The sequence below is a fragment of the Lynx rufus genome, unplaced genomic scaffold (genome assembly GCF_022079265.1).
Source record: "Lynx rufus isolate CCGP_SWC_20201006 ecotype Redwood Valley unplaced genomic scaffold, mLynRuf1.p SCAF_8, whole genome shotgun sequence".
NCBI lineage: Eukaryota > Metazoa > Chordata > Mammalia > Carnivora > Felidae > Lynx > Lynx rufus.
The window spans coordinates 45,182,091-45,206,706 of record NW_025814896.1 but is presented as its reverse complement, the minus strand read 5'-3'; the positions used below and the strand labels follow the sequence as shown (position 1 = coordinate 45,206,706).

General features: G+C 39.4%; 1 protein-coding gene across 1 annotated transcript in view; it reads right to left on the bottom strand.

Moving 5' to 3' along the window:
• The window catches only part of CFAP61 (cilia and flagella associated protein 61), a 270,944-nt gene that overhangs the window by 185,407 nt on the left and 60,921 nt on the right, over positions 1-24,616 (bottom strand). The window contains exons 8-9 of the mRNA XM_047067515.1: positions 8,630-8,721; positions 2,339-2,413 (exon numbers count right to left, since the gene is read on the bottom strand). Coding sequence (XP_046923471.1) covers positions 2,339-2,413; positions 8,630-8,721 — 167 coding nt within the window. The remainder of the gene's footprint in view (positions 1-2,338; positions 2,414-8,629; positions 8,722-24,616) is intronic.

Sequence of the window (24,616 nt, the reverse complement as noted above, 5' to 3'; positions counted from 1 at the left end):
CGGTTGATGAGCCAAGTGCTGTCTGCAAGGACTTTAGTGTCCCCAACACTGCATAGGAGACTGTCAGACCCCTTGTTTCAGCCTGGTCCTCACTCTGCCTTCCAGAAGGCCCAGGCCCTGGGACTTTTGTGGACACAGGAGGAGAAGGGACTCGCTTTCTGCCAGTCCCTCCCCTCACAGTGGTGCTGGACTTTCTCCTTTCTCTGCTGTGCTAAGCCAGTGTAAACTCCTCCATCGATTTTCTTCATTCTAAACATTTTGAAAGGGCTCACCTTCCAATATCTCCTCTCCTACTCTTGTTGTCTTTGTGGATTTGCAGTCTTCTTATTGCTTTACAGTCATTTCCGTGTCTTTTTCCAGAAGGGAGAGGAGATAAACATGAGACATCAATCTACCTTGTTGACCCAGATGCCTTCTGAGGTGCCAGTATGTCTAACGCAGTGGGACCATCCTGTCCCCTCCTGCACATGCTTGTTTGGATCCCTGCAGGAATAGCTGCCCTCCTGGAAATACAGCATGCCTCACCCCCTGTTGTATGCCTCACTCTTTCCTCCCTGGGGTCTGAGGAGTCAGTGTTATGGTGTGGGTTTCCCCAGAAGCAAACTCTGAGCTAAGTTTATTTGGGGAGTGATGCCAGGAAATTTTGCAAGAGGAGTAAGGAAGTGAGGCAAGGAAGGGAAAGACACCAATACAGAGTGTCCCACTCCATCCCACTGAGATCCCTGGGAGACTCGGGAGAACACACCTCAGAGCTGTCCCACCTAAAAGGCAAAGAAACTGGGGTGCTGATTCTCCAACTGCCTTCAGTCATTGTCTGATGGCTGCTCCCCAAGGATTCTGACCTGCCTGCAGGCACAGCACTGGAGAATGACCAGGTACCTGAAGTCCTCATCCTTGGGTGCTGAGGAATGAGCAGAGCTGGAAGGATACGGGTGGGATCCCACGGCATACGCTAAAGTGAGATTCAGAAAATGGACCTGTGCCTACCTGGTGCACTCTCTTCCTAACAGTACATCCTGCTCCTGACCTGCTTTCTCCAGTCTTCCACACTTGCCCAGGAGGGCAGACCCTGATCCAAGGGTGAAGTCTGCCTCCAGCTGGCTGTGTACACTGAATTCAGGAGGGGGAAATAGGAAATCCACTTGTTACAGGTCCAAGCTTTGTTCTCCAGTTCAGCTTTAGCCATTATAAAATGGTACTTTAATCCCCAGCTGACTTCTGTGTAGACTTCCTAATTGCTCAGAATCTGGAGGAGAAAGGGGTATCAAAAGCTGGCGGTCTCTCAGAATTCCCCTATCTGTGATTAGTGTTAATGTGTCCCAGGACCTCCATGGAGATGACTCAACTTCCTGTCCCCTCTTCAAGGGCTCTCCAGACTTCTCAGGTTGACTCATGAGTCCATAAGACATGCTGGGGAATCCACTGAAAGCTCACAACTATGCTCAGCACTGGAAAATGACGCGTGTCTGATTTTATGGCACTCTCCCACTTAAAACTTTCAAAGCCTTCCTCTGCTCCTTAGGAAAAACTCAAAATCCCAAGCAGGGTCCACAGAGCCCTGCCAAACTATGTGAATCCTTAGGTTTCTAGTAGGAAACAGAGGGCTCACTCCAATGGAGCAGACACAGGAGGTTTAACAAAGGACAATGGGTGAAGGTGTGGGCAGGGTGAAGGGAAACCAACAAAGGATGAGGAAGTGTCCCAGGGATGGCAGCTGGCGGAAGATGCTACCACCCTTTGGCCTGAATCAGTAACAGGCGGGAGCAGTTCCTGGAACCTGGAACCACGTATATATATGTGTATATATATGTGTGTATATATATATGTATGTGTATACGTATATATACACGTATATATACATACATGTATATATACGTATATATACACATATGTATACATACATATATATATATACACATATACATATATCAACAATACAAAATACATACAGGTGTGTGGATGAGCATGTGTGTGGGCAGGTGACACATACAGTTAGAGAAAACTCTTACAAACGTGTTGCCCCTCCAAAATGCTTTCTTGCTAGACAATGGGAAGAAGAGGAAAAACTGTATTTACTGAAATCATTGCCAATAATTAATATAGGAGTATAGTTTCTAGGACCAAGCTGTACATGGGATATAAAGGATTCATCACCCTGGAGGAAGGCCTCATTGAGGAAGGCTTTGTGGAGCAGGTGTTAAAGAAGGTGGCAGATATGAACTGGTAGAGAGAGGCAGGGAGGCCTGGAGGAGGAACGGGCACACCAACACTCAGCAGAGAGCAGCGAACCTTGCGGGGAGCCAAGCAGCAAGCGCGCAAGGCCCTGGGCAAGCCCTACCTCCAGTTCACTAGCATTTCCGCTTCGGACTGTTGATGACATCTCCTCAGCTGGGGCTTCTTCTATGACTTCCTTCTGCAGGTGACAAAGGCAAGACATTTAATCAACACCTGCAGTGGTTCAGCACCCAAGCTCTGGGACCAGCTGCCTCGGTTCAGATCCTGGATCCATGGCTTACTAGCTTGGGAAAGTCGTGGAGCCTCTGAGGCCTCATCCGTAAAAAGGGGCTAAGAGCAGTGCCTACCTCACAGGGTTGTTATGAGGATAAAATAAGAACAGGGAGATAGGTGCCAGCTCAGTGCTGGCTCCTCCGAATTCCCTGTAGATGGTAGTTATTACTTCGTTTTTCTTATTCTTCTGTGTACCTTGAAAGCTGCACTGTTTTTTTCAAATGCTTTATTGACAATAACTTTTGAAAAGTTGTAACCTATATATGCATCCATAAAAATATCACCACAAAAACAATGAACATGTACAGCACTCCCAAAAGCTTCCGTGTTTCTAGATGCCCCTCCCACCCACCCTGTGCTATTTGGCCGACCATAGGCAAACAATGATCTGCTTTTGGTCACTACAGATTATAGGCTGAGTCTATTTCTGGATCTTCTATTCTGTCCCATTAATCTACTTGTTGTCCCTGGCATCGTCATCACACTGGCTTAACTACAAGAACTATGCAGTAAATCTTGACATCTGTAGTATTCATCCAACAACTGTTCTTCTCCAAAGTTGTTCTGGCTATTCTAGGTCCTTTCCATTTATCAATTTTTCAATTTCTGTAAAATTTCTGAAATTTTGACTGGGAATGCATTGGTCAATTTGGGAAGAGTTGACATCTTGACAACATCAAGTCTTCAAAACCAGGAACGTGGGGCATCTCTCCATTTATTTAGGTCCTATTTCTCTCAGAAATGTTTTGTAGTTTTTGGTGTATGGGTCTTGAACATCTCTTGTCAGATTTATCTCTTAGTATTTTGTATATTTGTACTGTTGTAAATGGTATTTATTTCCATTTCTGATTGTCAATTACTATTATATAGAAATAAAATTGAACTTTGCATATTAATTTTAAATGCAACTTGCTAAATTATTTACTGTTCTAGTAGCTGTTTTGTAGATTCTAGATGATTATGTTATTGGCAAATAAAGAACAGTTTTAATTCTCCTTTTCCAATCTGGATGTCTTTTATTTATTATCTTTTTACACTGGCTTGAGCTTCCAGTATAATTTTGAATAGAAGTGGTGGGAGCAGACCATTGTTCCTGGCCATGGTGTAAAAAAATTCAGTCTTCTACCATTAAGTGTGATGTTAGCATACAGGTTTTTCAAAAATAAAGTCTAGGGAATTGAAATTCTTTCTGATTCCTCATTTTCTGAGAGTTTCCATGTTGAATTTTCAAACGCCTTCCCTGTATTTTTGAGAGAATCATATAGGTTATCTTTTTTAGCTTGTTTATAGGGTGAGTTACATGGACTGATTTTTTCTGTGAAACCAACTTTGCATTCCCAGAATAAAGTCTACTTGGTCATGATATACTATCTTTTTATATATTGATTCAAATCAATAAAATTTTTATTAGGATTTTTCCATTGATGTTCATTAGAGCTATTAATCTGGAGTTTTGCCTTCTTGTAATGTGTTCTGTTGTCAGAAAACATACTTTAGATGACTTAAATCCTTTTACATTTATTGAGATTTATTTTGTGGCCCAAAATACAGTCTATCTTGGTAAATGTTCCACGTGCACATGAGAAGAATGTGTATTCTGCTGTTTTGGGGATAGAGTGTTCTTAAGTGTCAATTAGGTCAAATTTGTTGATGGTGTTCTTAGGATCTATATTCTTCTTGATTTTCTACTTGTTCCATCAATTACTAAGGGAAGGATACTGAAATCTTCAAATATGGTCATTTACTCATTTGCATTTGCAGTTCTATCAATTTTTGTTTCATGTGTTCTGAAATTCTATTAGATGCATAAATATTTAGGATTATTATGTCCTTTTGACCTTTGTTATTTCTGGTAATATTCCCTGTTTTGAAATCCACCTTGTCTGAAGTGAATAAAGCTACTAGCTGTCTTGCTGTCTTTTAATTAGTGTTAGCATGCTGTGTCTTTTTTGTATCTTTTAAATTTAAACCTATTTGTATCAACCTATTGTATCTTTGTATTTGTAGTTTGTATTTTTGTAGTCTGCATATAACCGGAGTCTTCCTTTTTCATCTAATCTATTTCTGCCTTATATGATCTTTGGGATAGTCAATGTACACTATATTTAATGTAGTTATCAATATGGTTAGGTTTAAGTCTGCCAACTTGCTATTTGTTTACTAGGTGTCCTTTTTCCATATTTTTGCCTTCTTTTATTAGTTGTATATATCTTTTTAAGGATTTTATTTTTAAGTAATCTCTACCTCCAACATGGGGCTCAAACTCACAACCCTGCAATCAAGAGTCACATGCGCTACCAACTGGGTCAGCCAGGTGCCCCAGTTGTATATTTTTATGATTCCACTTTCTCTCTTCAGTAGGCTTATTAAGTATAACTCTCTGATTTTGATTTGTAACGTCAATTTTTTTTTCGAGTTTATGGTATACATCTTTAGCTTATCACATCTACCTTTAGGTGATATTATACCACTTCAGGTATGGTAGAAAAGCCTTCAAATAATATATTTACATTTCTCCCCTCTTGGTCTTTGTATTAGTCTTGCCATACATTTCATTTTTTACATTTTCTATATAAGCTCCACACTGTGTTGTTTTTATTTTTTTTAAATAATCAATTATCTTTTAAAGAGATACAAATAAGAACAAAATCTTACACATTTAACGTTACGATTTCCAGGGCTAGCCACTCCTCTGTGTAGATCCAGAGTTCCATCTGGTATCATTTTTCTTCTGTCTGAAGGACTTCAACATTTCTTGTAGTATGCGTCTGCTGTTAATGAATTTTTCCACTTTTTGTGTGTAGATGAAAATCTTTATTTTACCTTTATTTTTGAAAGATACTCATAGACATATAATTCTAGGTTGAAAGTTTATTTTCTGCCAGTTCTTTAAAGATGCAATGCATGGTCTTCCTGCTTGCACTGTTTCCAATAAGAAATCTGCTGCAATCATTATTTTGGTTCCTCTTTTCCCAACTTGTCTCCCCACCCCCCATTCTGCTTGCTTTTAAGATTTTCTCTTTTTCACTGGTTTTCCATGATTTGATTATGATGAGTTTTGGTCTAGTTGTCTTAGTATTTCTTGTGCCTGCCGTTTACTGAGCTTGTGTCTATGGGTTTACTGTTTTCATAGAATCTAGAATGTGTTTAGTCCTCATTTCTTCAAATATTTTTTTCTGTTCCAACTGCTCTCTCTTCTTCTTTATGGACTCTGATTGCACACATATTAGCTACTTATTAACCCAAAGCTCACTGATACAATGATCTTTTTTATTTTTTAATTCTCATTTCTATCCCAAGTTTAGTAAGCTTTTTTTCTGCGATGTTTAATCTATGGTTAATCCAGTGTATTTTTCATCTCATGAACTGTAGTTTTTATGTCTAGAGGTTTTATTTGGGGTGTTTTTTATATCTTCTATGTCTCTCGATGACCTTTGAAACTTAGATAGTTAGAATAACTGCTTTAATGTTCTTGTCCACTAATTCTAACATCTGCTTCATATCTGGGTTAATTTCAATTGGATGAGTTATCTCCACCTTACGCATCATATATTCCCAGTTTTTTGAGTGCCTGCTAATTTTTTGTTGGATTCCAAACACAGTCACTTAGATTAGTTGGGTGTTAGATAATTTTGTACTTCTACACCTATTCTTGAACTTTGCTCTGGGATTCAGTCACTTGGGAGCAGTTTGATGCTTTCAATTCTTGCTCTAAAGATAGGTTAGACATGACTGGAGCAGTGCTCTGTCTAGAACTAATTATTCCCTACTACGGATGCAGGCAAGACTCTTCTGTGCACTCTCCCAGTGCCTTGTGGGTCCTAAGGTTCTCCAGTCTAGCTTATGGGAACAGGCACTAGCTCCAGCTTTGGATGAGCACTGGCACTGTGAACTCTACTCCTTTGGGGAGGTTCTATCCTCAGCCTGACCTTCACTATTTCCTTACATGACTGTGCTGATCAGTCCTCAACTGAATACACAGGGGTGACCCTCTGCTGGTGTCTAACGTCTCTGCGCAGCTCTCTCCTCTCTGGTACTCGGTCCTGCAAACCTTAGTGGCTTTAGTCTCCATGGATTTACAGATCTGCCTCCTCAACTCAGAGAGTCCATCAGGTTCCCACTGAGTTCTTCTGCCCTGTGCCGTGGCCTCAAAGTCTCCCAAGACAGGAGGCTGGGGCAATCGGAGAGCTCACCTGGCTTATTTTCCATCTCTCGGGCATCACTTTCCTTGGTTACCTGATAAGCAGTGTCTTAAGAACTGTTATTTCATACATTTTGGCCACTTTTTGGTTGTTTCCAAAGGAGAATAAATCTGGTCTCTGTTACTCCATTTTTGCCAAAATTAAAAGTTCTTTGTACTAAGTTTCTTTTTCTTTTTTTATTAATTCTATTCATCAGCTTCATTTCCCTCAACTTAATCCATGTCATACAACCTTCTTTAAAAAGGTTCAGGTGTCCCTCATTCCCCTCCTCTGGGATGCTTCCCATCCTCCTTCCCACATAGTGAATTAGGGCTTTCATCTCCCCCACTGAGTACACTCAGACATAGCAGAGTGCCTGACCATTGTGCATGCCCAACCTCCATTCAGAAAATAAACCAGCACTTGAAATATAACAGCCAACCAGCTACAGGTTGGGTCCTTTTGTGGTCTGGGGCATAAGAATGCATTTTCCGCAGAGACAATGTGGAAATCTGGGAGGACAAGCCAGGTGGCCTAGTGCTAAGATAAAAGTCCTCCCTCCATCCTCCTGTTCCCAAGATTTTCTTTGCACGAGTTGATGGGCAAGGGGGAATACTGTTTCACCCAAGGCTGAAAAGGAGAAAAAAAAAGAGAGTTGGGGGCTGAAGTCCAGAAACAATGGCTTAGCACCTGCCCCCCATCCTGGGCTCAGGAGGGGTTCTGGGCCCAGCTGGACGGAGAAGTCAGGCAGACCAGAAGCTGAAGGAGTGTGTAGGGAAACACGCCTTGGGATTCTGGCCACACACAGTGCTGATGTAGGACTAGGCCAGCAACATTAGCCTGTTTAAAAGGGAGACCATTTTCCTGTCCCACCCACTAGGTGAGGCCTTATTCCTAAGGACACAAGAGACATGCCCTGAGGTCCTGCAGGAGTATGTGAGGACCCAGAGCCCAATAAATTTGGCCATTTATACCACAGTAGTATAATCCAGTATAAATATAATCCAGTAATATATAAATATATAATATATTACATATAAATATAATAATTATATAATATATATAATTATGATAAATATAATTGTATATTTATAATATATAATTATTATATATTATTAATTGATATTAATATATTGTTTTGTATTACTATAATTATAATAAATATAATATATAATAATTATATGTATAATATATGTGTGTGTATATGTGTATATGTGTATGTGTATATATATATATATATATATATATATATATATATATATATATATAAAATCCAGTATAAATCCAGCCAATGGCTGGATCTGTTGGCTTGTCCGCCATTTCCTATGTAATCTATTACGTGGCTGACTGGCCTCCTTTGGTGTGGGTCTAACTCCTTCTTTAGGTTAGGGTGGCAGCAGCACATGCAGAACTCTGGCAGCAGTAGGGTGCAGGTCATCCTGGAAGCAGGAGGGTGCAGGTGGTGGTGGGGCTCCTGCTGAGGCCAAAGACAAGTGGATCCAGTGGCTCTCCAGGAAGCTGTGTTGGGCATCTCTTATAGCTTCCAGGAAAGAAAACAGGGCCTCATCTGACTATGTGGGCAGTGTATAAGTCTCTTCAGTATGTCTGGATTTTCTACCCGGCTTTAAATGAGCAGCTTCATCTGCCTCAGCCTCCTGAAGTTAGGGAATGGGTGAGAAGGGAGGAAGAGCAAGGATGAAACTCCATTCTGACCTGTATTCTTGAAGCTAGCGGTGAGGCTCTGATTTGTCTGTTATAAACACGCACCCAGTATTTCCTCCTGCCTGCTGTCTCCCTGGTCTTAGTGATAGTGAGACCTTTTCCATATCAGATCACAACTTCTTGATGAGCCTAGCACCAAGAACGCCCCTGACCCCACAACACAGACAGCTCCTAGGCCCACCCCGGGGCCCCAGGCGTGGGTGAATGACCTCCATTACCTGAATGCTTTCCATGGTCTCTGGGATGACTTGTTCCTGTGGCTCCTCCGCTATTTTCAGGAAACTGTGGCTGCTACTACTGAGCTTAGCATCTTTGAGAGAAAGAGTGGCATGAGGACAGAAAATAGACAATAAATATCTGCACAGTCACAGGACGTTGAAGACAGCATGGTAATTAACATGTTTCTAAAATGCAGCACATCTGAAGAACTGTAGTGCACAGGGAAGTACCATGAGGTGGGGAGCATAGCCCACCCCAATTCTGACCTCACAGTGCCCTTATGCATGTGATGGAAATAAAATGATACCTGCCCCTATAGGAGCTGTGGGAGCAAAGTGATGGCAGCGATAGGCCTGGCCTTGTAGGCCTGGCCTTGCCCACAGGGGCCCCTCACCCTCGAGGTTCCTGAACCACTGGTCTTTTCTTTTCATGGGAACCCCCTTTCAAGTTTACAAACGATCGATTAGCAACTTTCTGGGCAGCAGGCTTTGAAATGATTTGGAAACATGGGTGCTGAAAATTAGCATAAGGGCTGCTTTCTGTTTGTTTGAAAATATTATAGCATGCAGTCGGACAGTGGCCACTATTTTCACTTCTCTACTTTCTAAGGAAGAAAGTACTGTTTTAACTGTTCTGGAAAGTCAATAATCAGGGTAGTGTTTGTGTATTTAACCTTCGCTAAAAATTACAGTAGGAAAAAAACTTTCCCATTTTGTCTACAGAGCTTTTATCCCCCTCCTTTCACTCCCTCCTCCTTCTGCATTCTTGTCCTTCTTCCTGCCCATCTTCCTTCTCATCCTTCGAATTTCTCTTCCTGTCTCTCTGCCTCTTTCTCTCAACCACTCTCTTGTTGATCTTTCTTCTCTTCCCCCTCCTCCTCCCTCCGTTCTCCCACCTCCTCCTTTCTGGTTTGCCCTGTGTCTGCTTCGCTGGAGACTCTCAGCTCTGACAGCTGTTCACAGACGCCCTGGGAGGTTGTGCCCAAGGGCTGCCCCTCCACGCTGTCAGCATGGGCCTGCCCCTCCGTTTTCTTGTTTCTAATGGTCACATCAGACCTCGTGGGGCCAGAGGTAGCCTATCCTCTCTGCTCCCTCCTCTCCCACTCTGCTCTTCCAGTGCCAGTCAGGGCAATGGCCCCTGCAGATACCTCTCAACCCCCAGTCCCCAGATTACGGCACACCTTTTACTTACTTCTGGCAAAGATGTAGCTGAGTGAAACAAAATGAAATTCTAAGAGAAAAATTAGATGCCCAGGGAAGTGTAAAGGATATAGATAAAGAGGTACCTAATGTTGAAGGTAGGATGACTGAGAATCATATCCCAGCATTAGGGGTAGCTCTTTTGGCATGGAGAGAAAATCTGGAAAGAGGAGCAAAGGACCTAGAATCCCTCTTCCGAAGAAACATGCCGTGGGGAATGTCTCAAGTCTCTAACTCCTGAATATGTGCTACTCCCTGCAAAGCTTTTCAGAAAGTCTATACGGCATTCTCATGATGACAAGTCACATGCTTTTTATGTTAATTTGCTTTGTAGTTGAGATATAATGTGCATACGGTAAAAATGCATGAACGTCTACATATACCTACTCCCATGTAACAATCACTTAAATAAATACCTAAAGCATTCCCAGCACCCAGAAGTTTCCCTGATCCCCCTGTCCAGCAATATAGTACCTAAAGGCAGATGCTCTTCCGTCTTATACCATCAATCTGTTTTGTTCAGCAGCAAACTTTTTGAATTAAAAAACATATATATCAATAACTCCCTATTCTTAAGTTCTACTTTATTTTTTAAAAGACAGCTTTTTTCTATTTTGTTTTAAATTTGAAGAACTACCCCCCCCCAAAAAACAACATACCAGATCTTTGCTGTGCCTATATTTCTTAAAAAAAATTTTTTTTAACGTTTATTTATTTTTGAGAGACAGAGACAGAGCACAAGCAGGGGAGGGGCAGACAGAAAGGGAGACACAGAATCTGAAGCAGGCTGCAGGCTCTGAGCTGTCAGCACAGAGCCCGATGCGGGGCTTGAACTCACAAACTGTGAGATCATGACCTGAGCTGAAGTCGGATGCTTAACCAACTGAGCCATCCAGGTGCCCCCTATATTTCTTTTATAATTAGGACAAAATTACCAAAAAGTAAGAAACCTTAAAGAATGGATTAGATTTGCTATGAGCTGATAATCCCAGTGACTTCAGTGTTTTATAGTCTAATGTTCATGAGACAATTACCAACTACAACAGCTAACTGTCTTGGCTAAACTGTCGTGGGGTATTGCAACTTATTAGCAAGCAGTGGCCACACCGTCCCCAGATGTGGCTGCATTTCAGAACTGGGTGAGGTGAAGCAATATCTCTCGTTCTTGTGTCTCCAGAGTTTTGTGAGGTTTAATTAGTTAATGTTGATTACGTGTCCTGAGATTCTCAAATGTGAGGTACTATCCCAGGGAAAAGTCAAGGCACTGGTATTATATAACACACAACTAACACCACCACTGAGGTTGCAAATTTAACCATTATTTTATTGCTTCCACTACCTATGCAGCTTAGAAATTACAAACTAGTGAGAGTAGAGGCACCATTTTCTATGTTCCTGCTCTTGAGATTGCTAAAATGGGATGGGTTTACCATGGAGCTAATAAAGCTGGAGGTTCAGGCCTCCTCTCCCAGCAAAGGCCCCTCCCATGGCACAGCATCTACTATTGCATTCATAATTTTACATTTGTTTTCTCAAAGAGGGCTCTCAAATTGTATAGACTTTGGGTCCCACAAGACCTGGATCTGCCCTGCTCTTTACCCAATAGTGATAGTACACGTGGAAAGCTAACTAGTACATTTTGATGGCTGCAGGAATAAATAACAGTAAAAAATCTGGTGGTTTTTAACATTTTTTAAAATATAGACCAAAACTCCCAAGAAAAATTTTTTAGTGAAATGAAACAAACGGATTCTAAAAGAGTAAATATGAAAAATAAAGAATAAATATGGAGAAATAGTTTTTAAGACATTTTAAGAAACAGTCAACAACAAAATTTTAAGAAATAAGAACAAAAAGTAGGCCAAATTTCCTAATGAATATTAAGACATATTATAAAGCCATAGTTAATGTGTTATTCAAGTAGGAACAGAACTGAATGGAATTCAGAAAAGAGCCAGACATTTATAAAATGCTGACATATGTTAAAGGTGGCATTTCAAATTGGTGAAGAAAGAATAAACTATGTAATAAATAGTACTGGCTCACCATATGGGAAAAAATTAATTTGAGCCCCTATTTCATTTTATACATAAAAATCACTTCCAATACATTAACAGGTTTATTATCATTATTGTTATTATTATTATTTTGAGAGAGAGAGAGAGAGCGCGCATGCACAAAAGTGGGGGAGGGGCTAAGGAGAGGGGACAGAGGATCTGAAGTGGGCTCTATGCTGACTGCGCAGTGGGGTTCAAACTCACGAACTGTGAGATCATGACTGAGCTGAAGTGAGATGCTCAACCGACTGAGCCACCAAGGTGCCCCCTTAATTTTTTTAAAAATATGTTTGAGTTATAAGAGAATAATCTGTGATCTCAGTGGTGGAGAAATTCTTCCTTAAAAATCCTTCTGCAAAAGGGTGGAAGTCATGAAAGCAAAATACTTTTTATTTATTTATTTTTGTGTGTATGCCAGGCATTTTTATTTTACTTTAAGTTTTTATTTTAATTCTAGTTAGTTAACATATATACTTGACCACATCAAAATCTAAAAGGTCTGTCAAAAGTACCCTAAAAAGAAGTTTTTTTAAAAAGTAGATACAGGGAGGGGTACCTAAGTGGCTCAGTCAGTTAAGCATTCAATTCTTGATTTTGGCTCAGATCATGATCTCACAGCTATGAAATCAAGCCATGCATTGGGCTCTGCACTGGGCATGGAGCCTATTTAAGATTCTCTTCTTTTCCCTCTGCCCCTCCCTTGCTCGCATGTACACATGCACATGCTCGCTCTCTCCTCTTTCCCCCCAAAGTAGATACATAGAGAAAATATTTGCAACACACCTCATGGAATAACTGAATTACAGAAAGGAGAAACAACCCATTAGGAAAGGCAATGAATGTCCAGGAAATTTAAATGACCAATAAACACATAAAAGTGTTCATTCTCAATATTGTTCAGAGAAATAAAATTAAAACAATGATCTCTCCTTTCACACCTATCAGATTGTCAAAAGTTTAAAAGGCTGACACTGAGTATGAAGAACTGTGAAAGGGTCTGGAGAAACACCACTGGTTTGGCCATGTTTGGTGGCCATGTGAGTACTTCCAAGCCCAGCAAGAAGAATTCCAGAAACAGAGCCTATGAAAACTTGCAAGGGATCCAAGGAGACATGCGCTGGGATGTTCACTGCAGCACCCTTTGCAATAACAAAAGAGCAGAAACAATTTAAGTGTCCATCTAAGAACAAATATGGCACATTCCATGCAGTGGATGGAATACTACCCCAAAGGTAAAAGGAGTGTCTTATACCTATGTGTACCAACATTAGATCTCAAAGAGTGAAGAAGCAAATATCAAAATATCACATACCCCAAAGACACCATTTATATAAAAAAAACCACTGCCACAAAAGGGTAGTGTTTCTTCTATCAATATATGGACTTCATATAAAAGTATAAAAGAGTGGGGCCCCTGGGTGGCTCAGTTGGTTAAGCGTCCGATTCTTGATTTTGGCTCACATCATGATCTCATGGTGGGAGAGAGCCCTGCAGTGGACTCTGCGCTGACAGCACAGAGTTTGTTTGGGATTCTCTCTCTCTCTCTCTCTCTCTCTCTCTCTGCACCCCTCCCCTGCTCATAAGCTCTCTCTCTCTTTCTCAAAATAAATAAATAAATGTTTTTTTTTAAGTATAAAAAAGAGGTCCGGGTGAACACACACTAAATTTTTTATAATGGCTATTTCTGGGGAGGAAAGGAAGAACCAGACTTGGAGGCGGTTCAATGGGAACTCAGCTTCAATTGCATTATTTTAATTTTTCAAAGAAGGACAGTTTCATGTGTTACTAATGCAATCAAGATTTTTTAAATGCCCAATTAAATTATTAAATGTCCAAAATATTTGTCCAATGTGTTACAAAATAGCCATTTTTGTTTATTATTATAATATTACAAATGGTTTCAAAAAAGCCTGCCACATGAATTTAAATCATTTAATTTTAAGAAGGGGAAAGATTAGAGGTTCAAGTTAAATCATTCCACTAAACTTCGACGAGTTGCAAGCACTTTGAGATTCTCAGAGTAATGAATAAGATGTAGGCCCTCATATTCTACAAGGCTCACAAGCGATCACATACACACACACATACGCACACACACCCTTATCTCTCTGTGTGAAAGCTGCTAAAGAAGGCATATGAATAAAGCACACAGTGTTCATTTATTTATTCATTCATTTAAAAATTTATATTTCACACCTACCATCTGTTAGACATTAACATTCTAGGGGTTTCAGCAATGAACAAGACTAACTTGCACTGCCAAAGCAAGTTAGTTAGTGAATGAGAAAACATTAAGTTATGAAAGATGACATGTAGAAAATGAGACCCCAGGTGCTGCTTTAGATTGAGTGGTTGGAGAAGTCCTTCCAAACATTTAAGCTGAGACCCGAAGGCTAAGAAGCAGCCTTGAGACAGTAAAAGAGAATGGAAACGGGGAGCCTGGGTGGCTCAGTCGGTTGAGCCTCTGACTTCAGCTCAGGTCATGATCTCACAGTCCATGAGTTTGAGCCCCGCATCAGGCTCTGTGCTGACAGCTCAGAGCCTGGAGCCTGCTTCAGATTCTGTGTCTCCCTCTCTCTCTGCCCCTCTCCTGCACATGCTCTGTCTCTATCTCAAAAATAAATAAAAACATTAAAAAAAAAAGAGAGAGAGAGAGAATGGAAACAATGAGTAAACAACTCTTTCTAGGAGTTTTGCTGAAGAGCAAAGACTTCCTTATTTCTTGACAGTTTTCCTTCCTTGATTTGCCTCTGATCCTTGATCTTCTTTGTAATTATGTTACTTTCCTGGGGCTGCTGTGACAAATTACAGTCACCTGGTAGCTTAATGATAGAAATGTATTCTCTCACAATTCTGGAAGATAGAGTCCAAAATCAGTATCCGTAGGCAGAAATCAAGGTGCCAGCAGGGACACACTCCCTCCAGAGATTTGGGAAGAAGCTGTTCCTGCCGCTTCCAGCTTATAGTGGCTGTCAGCATCCCTTGCCATCACTCCAATCTCTGTCTCTATGGTCACAATGCCTCTTCCTCTCTGTATTATCTCCCCCTGTCTCTTTCTCTCAAAAGGACACTCATGATGGGATGTCAGGCCCCCGAGATACTCTAAAACAAACTCCTTATCTAGAGATCCTTAATCACACCTACAAACACCTTTTCCCCAAAACTAAAGTCATATTTACAGGTTCCAGGGATCAGAATGCGAGCATCTTTGGGGAGGTAATGTTTCAGTGTACCTCAATGGGCACCTGTTGCTGAAGAAGTACTGTGACCATCCAAATACTTACTAGGAAGGTCAAACTCAACTTGTCCAAATCAAAATCACAGCATCTCCATCAAATAATTAATTCACTCTTACTATTCCGATATTGCAAAGTGGTTCCACCATCTACCTAGTTTCTGCAGTCATCCTTGATTTTTCCCTTTTCCATAACCTTCCCTCTCCATATGTAGTAAAACATCAAATTCAATTAATTCTCCAAAATATGTCCCAGGCTTCATCCATAATCAATGTTCTGGTTCAGTCCCTCCTCATCTCTTTCCTGGACACTCCAGTGACCCTTGGAAAGTCTTCCTGTGAACCAGAAGTTGACCATGGGTTTCTTTCTAGTTGAAAATTCCTCATGGATCAGCTTCAGGTATGTTGTGAATAGATACAATCTAATCTCCTTTGCAAGGCATGTAAAGCCTTGTCTCCCCTCAATCTCCTGTCCTGCTCCATCTCCTGTCACTACCTCACTTAAAGCTCTAGAAACACTGAAATTGTACTTTCCCCTAATAAGCCATGGTTTCTAATACCTCCTTATTTTGTACATTTTGTTCCCTCTACTAGGAAAATCTTTCTGCTTATTCACCTAGAAAGCTCCAATTAGTTTTTGAAGTTTTGACTCAAAAGCTTTTTGTGTGTGAATTCTATGCTGATGCTCTCAAGATGACTTAGGTGTAATTCTGCTATAGTCCCACCACAATTTTCTAGCCTTCAAAACACTTCACTTTTTGTAAATTAATTTGTCCTGCATATTTATCCTGCCATTAGACAGTACTAGACTCACCATGTACTAGACTATAGACTAGGTTCCTAATGTCTACTATATGGGAAGTACTCAGTGTTTACTGAATGGCTGAATGAACAGCAAGAGGCTGATGATAAAGTTCACTATGATACAAAGAAAAACACTAGGCAGGCTGCATTAAAGGAAAAGAAAGGACTTTTTTCTTACTTTTCAAGGAAACTTTTCCCAACTGGACTGCAGTGCAGACTCCACACCATACAATATGACAAACTTGAGCTTAATTCCCTGGTAATCCCCATATCATTGTTTTTTTTTTTCACTTTTTTAACATTTATTCATTTTTGAGAGTGAGAGAGACAGCCTGTGAGCAGGGGAGAGGCAGAGAGAGAGGGAGACAGCATCTGAAGCAGGCTCCAGCCTCTGAGCTGTCAGCACAGAGTCAGACGCAGGGCTCAAACTCACGGACCCGTGAGATCATGACCTGAGCTGAAGCGGGATGCTTACCTGACTGAGCTACCCAGGCACCCTTCCCATGTCATTGTCTTGAGATGAGACCATAGGTTTTAGCCTCCTCCAGGCTAAATTGGAGTTTGTGTCTCCAGTAGAAGAGGAGAAAGAGGTCATGATCAAAATCATTAGCATTATTCTTTTTTGTGGGAATAAGGGTTGAAATGATGATGCTGGTTTTTAACCCTCCCTGTATTTAGGCCCTTGCTATGTAATTTCCTCTCCCTCTGATTCTGGGGTCAGCTGTGTGATCTGCTTTAGATAAAATAATGTGTATTAGTTCAAAGCCTAGACCTCAAGAGGCTTTGTGTGTTTCCACTTGGTCTCCTGCACCTTTGTGGTCACCATAAGAACTTGCCCAATCTAGCTCGCTGAAAGGATGAGAGGCACATATAGCAGAGCCAAGGCCAGCCTAGATCAGCCAACAGGCAACCAACCCCAAGTCATGTGAGAAGACCCAGCCAAGATAAAGAAAGCTGCCTAAATAACCCCAGTTGTATCAGCAAAACATCCTTATTGTGGTATGCCACTGTGGTTTGGTAGCTGTTTGCTGGCAGCACTAGTGTGGTAATGGGTTATTGATGTAACCATGAAAGATAATAGAGAGAATTAACCAAATCCTGAAGCTGGTTCTTTGAAAATACTAATTAAATTGACACTGGTGAGATTAAGAAAGGAAAAGACACAAATAAATAGTACTAGTAATGAAACATAAAAATACAGGTGACATCTATTAAGTAAGGTGGTAGATATAAATCCATAAGAACATTAAATATAAATGGACTAAATATTCAAATTAAAAGATAACAGTTGTCACTGTAGATTATTACACCTGGGTGGCTCAGTCGGTTAAGTGTCCAACTTCAGCTCAGGTCATGATCTCACAGTTTGTAAGTTCGAGCCCCAAGTCAGGTTCTGTGCTGTCATCTTAGAGCCTGGAGCTCCCTTCAGATTCAGTGTCTCTCTCTGTGCACTTTCCCTGCTTGTTCTCTGTCTGTCTCTCTCAAAAATAAATAAAAATTTAAAAAATTTAAAAAAAAAGAACACTTGGGGCACCCGGGTGGCTCAGTCGTTTGAGTGTCTGACTTCGGCTCGGGTCATGATTGTGCAGTTTGTGAGTTTGAGCTCTGAATTGGGCTCACTGCTGTCAGCGTGGAGCCTATTTTGGATCCTCTACCCGCCCCCCTCTGCCCCTCCCCTGTTCATGTTCTCTCTGTCTCAAAAATAAACATTAAAAAAATAACACTTAAACTCTATGCTGTTTATAAAGGGCACATCTAAAATGTAATGAAATAGGAAGAATGAAAATAAAAGGATGGAAAAAAGATACGGTATGCAAATATGAATCAAAGAAAGCAGGTATGGCCATATTAAAATCAGAAAAAGTAGACTTTAGGGGCACCTGAGTGGCTCATTTGGTTGTGTCCGACTCTTGATTTCGGCTCAGGTCATGATCCCAGGGCCATAGGATTGAGGCCCATGTCAGGCTCCGCACTGAGCATGGAGTCTGCTTAATGTTCATCTTCTCTCTCCCTTTGCCCCCTCCCCCACTCAAGTGCTCTCTCTCTCTTTCTCTCTCTCTCTCTGTCTCTTAAAAAAAGAAAAAAACGAAAAAGTAATTCTAAGGCAAAATAATATCACTAGAGATGAAGAGGACACGTTATAACTGATTTTTTTTAATTCAAAGAAGATATAATTATTTAAAAATTATGCACCTCATAACACAGATTCAATATATATAATAAAAAATGTTAGACTCTGAGGAGAAATCAGTATATCCACAATCAAAGAAGGGGATTTTAAGACACATCTCATTAATTGATCAAATAAGTGAAGAAGTCAATAAGGATAAAATATTTGACAACATTATTATCAAATGTGACTGATTCATATAGAACCCTGCATCTAACAACTACAGGATAGTCTTTTCAATGGACCCAAGGAACATTTTCAAAAATTGACCATATGTTCAACAAAGTTTAAAAGATTAAGATCAGAGTAGGTTCTGTGACTTCAATGCAATTAAACTAACACACAGTAATAAAAAGATAACTAGAACATCCCAAATGGATAAAGAAAATGTGGTATATACATACAATGGAAAATTATTCAACCTTGAAAAAGAAGGAAATCCTGCAATATGTTAACAACATGGATGAACCTTGAGGACGTTATGTCAAGTGAAATAAGCCAGTCACAGAAGGACAAATACTGCATGATTGCACTTATATGAGGTACCTAAAACAGTTCTACTCATAGAAGCATAGAGCAGAATGGTGAAGCCAGGGGCTGAAAGGAGAGGATAATGGGGGGGGGGCAGGTTGGCTGCTATTCAACAGGTATAAAGTTTCAGTTATCTAAGATGAATACATGCAAGAGATCTGCTGAACAACACTGTGGCTACAGTTAACAAAACTGCATTGTACACTTAAAAAATTTAAGAAGGTAGTTTTCATGTTAAGTGTTCTTAACACAATAAAATAAAATAAATACATAACAGAAAAAGAGGGAAAGCACATTAGACCATGCAAGCTAAATTTGTGATCACACAAAATCAAGATGTTAGATTGATCCAGAAGATCACTCCATTCCAATGGGAAAGTTTTCATCCCACGAGTTTGGAGCAAAGGGCCCATGGGCAACATGGCCGAAGGCAGGGCAGACAAAGGTGGTGGTGAAGGGCCTGGGAAGCTGCCAGAGCAGGTAGAGGAGGAATCCCAGGTTTTGCATGGAACTGGCCACTGTAAGTGGTTCAATGTGCAAATGGGATTTGGATTCATCTCCATGATAAACCGAGAGGGAAGCCCCTTGGATATTCCAGTCGATGTGTTTGTGCACCAAAGCAAATTATTCATGGAAGGATTTAGAAGCTTAAAAGAAGAAGAACCAGTGGAATTCACATTTTAAAAATCTTCCAAAGGCCTTCAATCAATACGGGTAACTGGACCTAAACCACCCCTGTTTAGGAAGTGAAAGAAGACCCAAAAGAAAGACACTACAAAAAAGAAAAACAAAGGGAGATAGGTCGCTCTCCAGAAATGATTAGGGCCAACATACAACCCCTTCAAAAATAAGACTGCTCAGGGTGCCTGGGTGGCTCAGTCAGTTATGCATCCGACTCTTGATTTCAGCTCAGGTCATGGTCATGGTTCATGGAATGGAGCCCTGTGTCAGGCTCTGCACTGATGGTGTGGAGCCTGCTTGGGATTCTCTCTCTCACCCTTTCTCTACCCCTTCCCCACACTTGTGTTCTCTCTCTCTCTCAAAATAAATAAATAAGCATTAAATACATACATACATACATACATACATACATACATACATACATAACAGATATCCCCATATGTTTGAGAATAAATATTCTTTTAAATAATTTATGGGCCAAAGAATAAATGAAGTGAAATTTCAAAAATATTGATAACGAGGGGCACCTGACTGGCTCAGTCAGTTAAGTGTCTGACTCTTGATTTCAGCTCAGATCATTGACCTCACAGCTTGAACCGTGAGTTCAAGCCCCATGTAGGGCCCTGCATTGACAGTGTGGAGCCTGCTTCAGATTCTTTCCCTTTGCCCCTCCCCACATATTCTGTCTGTCTGCCTGTCTCTCTCTCTTCTCCAAAATGAATAAACTTAAAAAAATATATTGATAATGAATATATTACATAACTTGTGAGTTGCAGCTAATTCCAGGCAGAGAATAATGTTTCTAGTTTTAAAACTCATAGAAAAAAGGAAGAAAACTGAAAATCAATGAGCTAAGAATCCATCTTAAGATATAGGAACACAAACATCAAATTAAGCCTAGGGGTGCCTGGGTGGCTCAGTCGGTCCGACTTCAGCTCAGGTCATGAGTTCAGCTCAGGTCAGTCCGTGAGTTCGAGCCCCGCATCGGGCTCTGTGCTGACAGCTCAGAGCCTGGAGCCTGCTTCAGATTCTGTGTCTCCCTCTCTCTATGCCCCTCCTCTGTTCATGCTCTGTCTCTCTCTGTCTCAAAAATAAGTTAAAAAAAAAATTAAGCCTAAAAATAAAAAGGAGGAAATAATAAAAGAGCAAAAATAAAATAAGTAACAAACATAAAATAGGGAGCACCAAACAAGCTAATAATTGGTCCTTTGAAAAGACTAAAAAAATTGATAAGCCACTAGCAAGACTATTCAAGAGAGAAAATACAAATAACCAAGGTCAGGAATTTTGAAAAAGGCAACATTGCTACAGAGCTTACGAACAGTAAAAGCATAATAGAAAAAAATGAAGAATACCTTCAACTTTATCCTAATGCATTTGGAAATGTAAAGAAATGTACAAATTCTTATAAAAAATTACAAACTTAACCAAAGAGACAAAGAAGAATAGTTCTACTACAATTTATTTGAAATTGCAATCAAAAACCTTCCTCCAAAAAGTCCACCAGGTTCAGACAGCTTCCCTGGTAAATTCTATAAAACATTTAAAGAATAAATATCTCTATCCTTGCATAAACTTCCAAAAATAGAAGAAGGAAGAATACTCCTCAAATTGCTTTATGAGGCCAACAGAACCTCATTTCCAAAGTCTGGCAAAGATGTTTCAAGAAGGCAAAATTACAGACCAATTTCACTCATGAATGTAGCTGCAAAAATCCTCCACAAAACATTAGCAAAGAATCCAGTACTGCCTATAAAGAAAAATATATTATTAACAAAATAGTTAACATACAAAAATTAATCAATGTAATTCACCTCATTAACAGAATAATGAAGAATCATATGATCATCTCAGCAAGTACAGAAAAAAAGCATTTTATAGAATTAAATTCAATTTTAAAAAAACAACAACCATTATTGATAAATTTCTTAGCAAACTATAAATACAGAGACTTCCTTATACTGGTCATGGGTATTCACAAAGTCATCCTTACTGGTAATGTATTCAGAACTTTCCACTTAATATTAAGAACAACAAAAGGATGCCTGCTAACACCATTTCTACCCAAGGTATTAGCTAGTACATGAAAAAGAAATAAAAAGAATAAGGATTTGAAAATAAAAAATAAAAATTTACATTATGCAGAGAAAGTCCAAAAAAATCTGCAGATCATAGAATTAATAAATCAGTGTAGAAAGATCATTGGATATAAGGTCAATATCCAAAACCAGCTGCATTTCTATATAACAACAATAAATAATTTGAAAGCAAAAATTTTTAAAGATAAAATTTCCAAAAGTGTGAAAATATCAAACACCTAGGAATAAATCTAATAACAGATGTGAAAAAAAGTCTGTTGCAACAAGTATAAAACATTGTGGAAAGTGGACATAAATAAATTGAGGAATATAGCATATTCATAGATTAGAGGGCTCAATACATTGTAAAGATGTCAGTTCATCCTACACTGATCTATAGATTCAAATCAATCCCATTCAAGATCTGAAATTATTTTTAAAAAGTATTTCTTGGTTTGATATTTATTTATTTATTTATTTATTTATTTATTTATTTATTTTATTTATAGAGGAAGAGAGAGAGTACGTGCTCACACAAGCACAGAAGGGGCAAAGGGAGAGGGAGGGAGACGATCTTAAACAGGCTCCATGCAGGGCTTGATCTCACAACCACGTGATCATGACCTGAGCTGAAATCAAGAGTTAGACACTTAATCGACTGAGCCACCCAATGACCCCTCAAGTTATTATTTTTGAGCTCTCAAGTTTATGTGAGAAATCAGATAAGCTATGTTTTTAATTTTTTTTTTTTAAAGAATTTTTTAAGTAATCTCTGTACTCAATGTAGGGCTTAAACCCACAACACTGAGATCAAGAGTGCAAAGCTCCAGGGACTGAGCCAGCCAGGTGCCCCACAGAGAAACTGGTTTCAAAATGTTTTAAGGTAAGTTTGTTTATTTGTTTGTTTGTTTGTTATGACTATGTTACTTCCTGTAGTTTAACTTCTGAGTTCTTTATGGTTACTTTGATTAAATAGATAATTTTTTTTTCAGAGTAATCTGTGATCCTATTAAAATCAGATGTTCAAACCTTTTAAGATATTTGACAACTTTTGGTATCTTGCCTTCCCAAAATAAAATCCTAAGTAAAATCGTGATCCTTAACTGACTTCCCAGGGGGTCCCTGGAAAATCTCTAAGGATTTGTTCTTTTCCTTGTAAAATGAGAGATATCTAAAATTCATTAAATACATTGAATTGCATAAGAAGAACTGTCAAATAAGAAGAGATGTTTAACTTTCCCTAGGTTATATTTGTGTGGGTGAATGTTATTAATACAAATATTTCAGGGATTATATGAAGGTCCTAGAAATTTGTCAATGTCCTCACTGTCCATATGTGTCCTGGTACTGCTTTGCCTGATATTAGACACAACAATAATATAATGTTATCAACATTCCAGTTATTACTTGCAAATGCAGTGTGCCACAGAAACAACAACATTTCCTTGTCAACTGTATTAATTTCATAACAAACGCTCATAAGATCTTCAGCCACAGCCAGTTAAGTCTTTTGCCCTCCACAGACAGGAATTGGTTGCCCTGATGCTTCCATGGAAGCTCTTGCATTCAGCTACAAGCCAGAACGTGTGTCTTCAACAAGAGAAACTGTCTCAAAGACCCATGGAAAAGGGACTATGCAAGGGACCCTAGAGCGCAGGCTTCCGGTAGCATTGACAAAGTAACATTGAGACCATACCAGTGGACTGAGCAAGGAGTCACAAATCTCCAATGGGCAAACTGATGGGTTCATGAAAATGCTAATCCAAGATCAAGCAGAACAAAAATTAATTACATGGTACTAAATGAATTAATGAAGGATAATTACATCATTTGTTTAAAATATTGCTCCTGGATTTAATGAACCACTTAATTTTTGCTTCTGTTTTTAAAATGTTTATTTATTTATTTTGAGAGAGAGAGAGAGAGAGAGAGAGAGAGAGAGAGAAAGGCAGAGAGAGACAGGGAGAGAGAGAATCCCAAGCAGGCTCCATGCTCAGCACAGAACCCGATGTGGGGCTTGATCTTACCTTGATCAGGTGAGACCATCACCTGAGGTGAAATCAAGAGTTGCATGCTTAATCGACTGAGCCACCCAGGTGCCCCTTTATTTTTCCTTCTTAAGCTATTTTTAACTTACAAAATTTAGTAGATTATACCTTTGAAAACATTTATCTTTTTCTCCCTCCCTCATCCCTCTAGAATTTGTTAACTTATTGAATATTCTAATTTTCATGGCAATATAGTTATTTTCAAAGGTTCAATAAGAATCTTTCCTCTTTGTAAACAGGACATAATTGGAAACATTGGTTATATGACCAAGGCTTTGGCTGAAATGTCATATTTAAGAATGACATGTATAGAATCAAATACAACTAGACAGTTTTAAGGAAATAAGGTTGATTTTATAGAGCTAATGCTTATAAAGCCCTCTTCGGTATTTGGCACCTGGATTATAAAGTTTCCAGCATTACAGGTAAGAAAAGATATTTTGGATATTCTTCAGGAAGAAAGAAATTCACCCAAATCTATAGGTACTTCAACTGAAACGTGGTGGTGACTTCTTGGCTTGGCATTCTAGCCTCAAGAAGCATTTAAAGGTCTAACTTTCTTATAAAATTCTAGCAAAGCAGGCTCTCTACTTCTCCCAAGTCAACAAGATGCATCTTTTTCTGCAATGCCAGCAGCACTCCTAAGACACAATGGTGAAAATTAGAGAAAACAGATTTCTCAGCCATTTTGGGTGCCTGGTTGCCAGAGCTCTTTTCAACTCTGGCAAAGTGGATATTATCACCATCAATGACTCTTTCATTGACTTCAATTACATAGCCTACATGTTGCAGTATGATTCTATCAATGGCTAGTTCAATGGTACAATCTGATTAGCATTAAAAAACCAGTAGAACCTTCCATATTTTCCCATTGAAACCCTAACCCTTTCCCCGCTGTTAAATTGGTAAACACATCTTTATATCTGGCTATTCGATATATCTGGCTATAGAGCATTTCTGCATGCAAAATAAACTTTTCTCCTGTCAACCTGTCAACTGTCAATAAATTTGCAGGTCCCTGACCACTCAAACTTCAGTTGGTAGAGAAAAAGTTTTTCTTCTCAAAAAATACTTTTTATATCAAACAAGAAAAATAAATAAATTAATCAAGCAACTAGAATAGGAACATCAAAACAAATCCAAAAGTTTTTAAGAAAAAGGTCATAGAAATAAAAGCAAATAA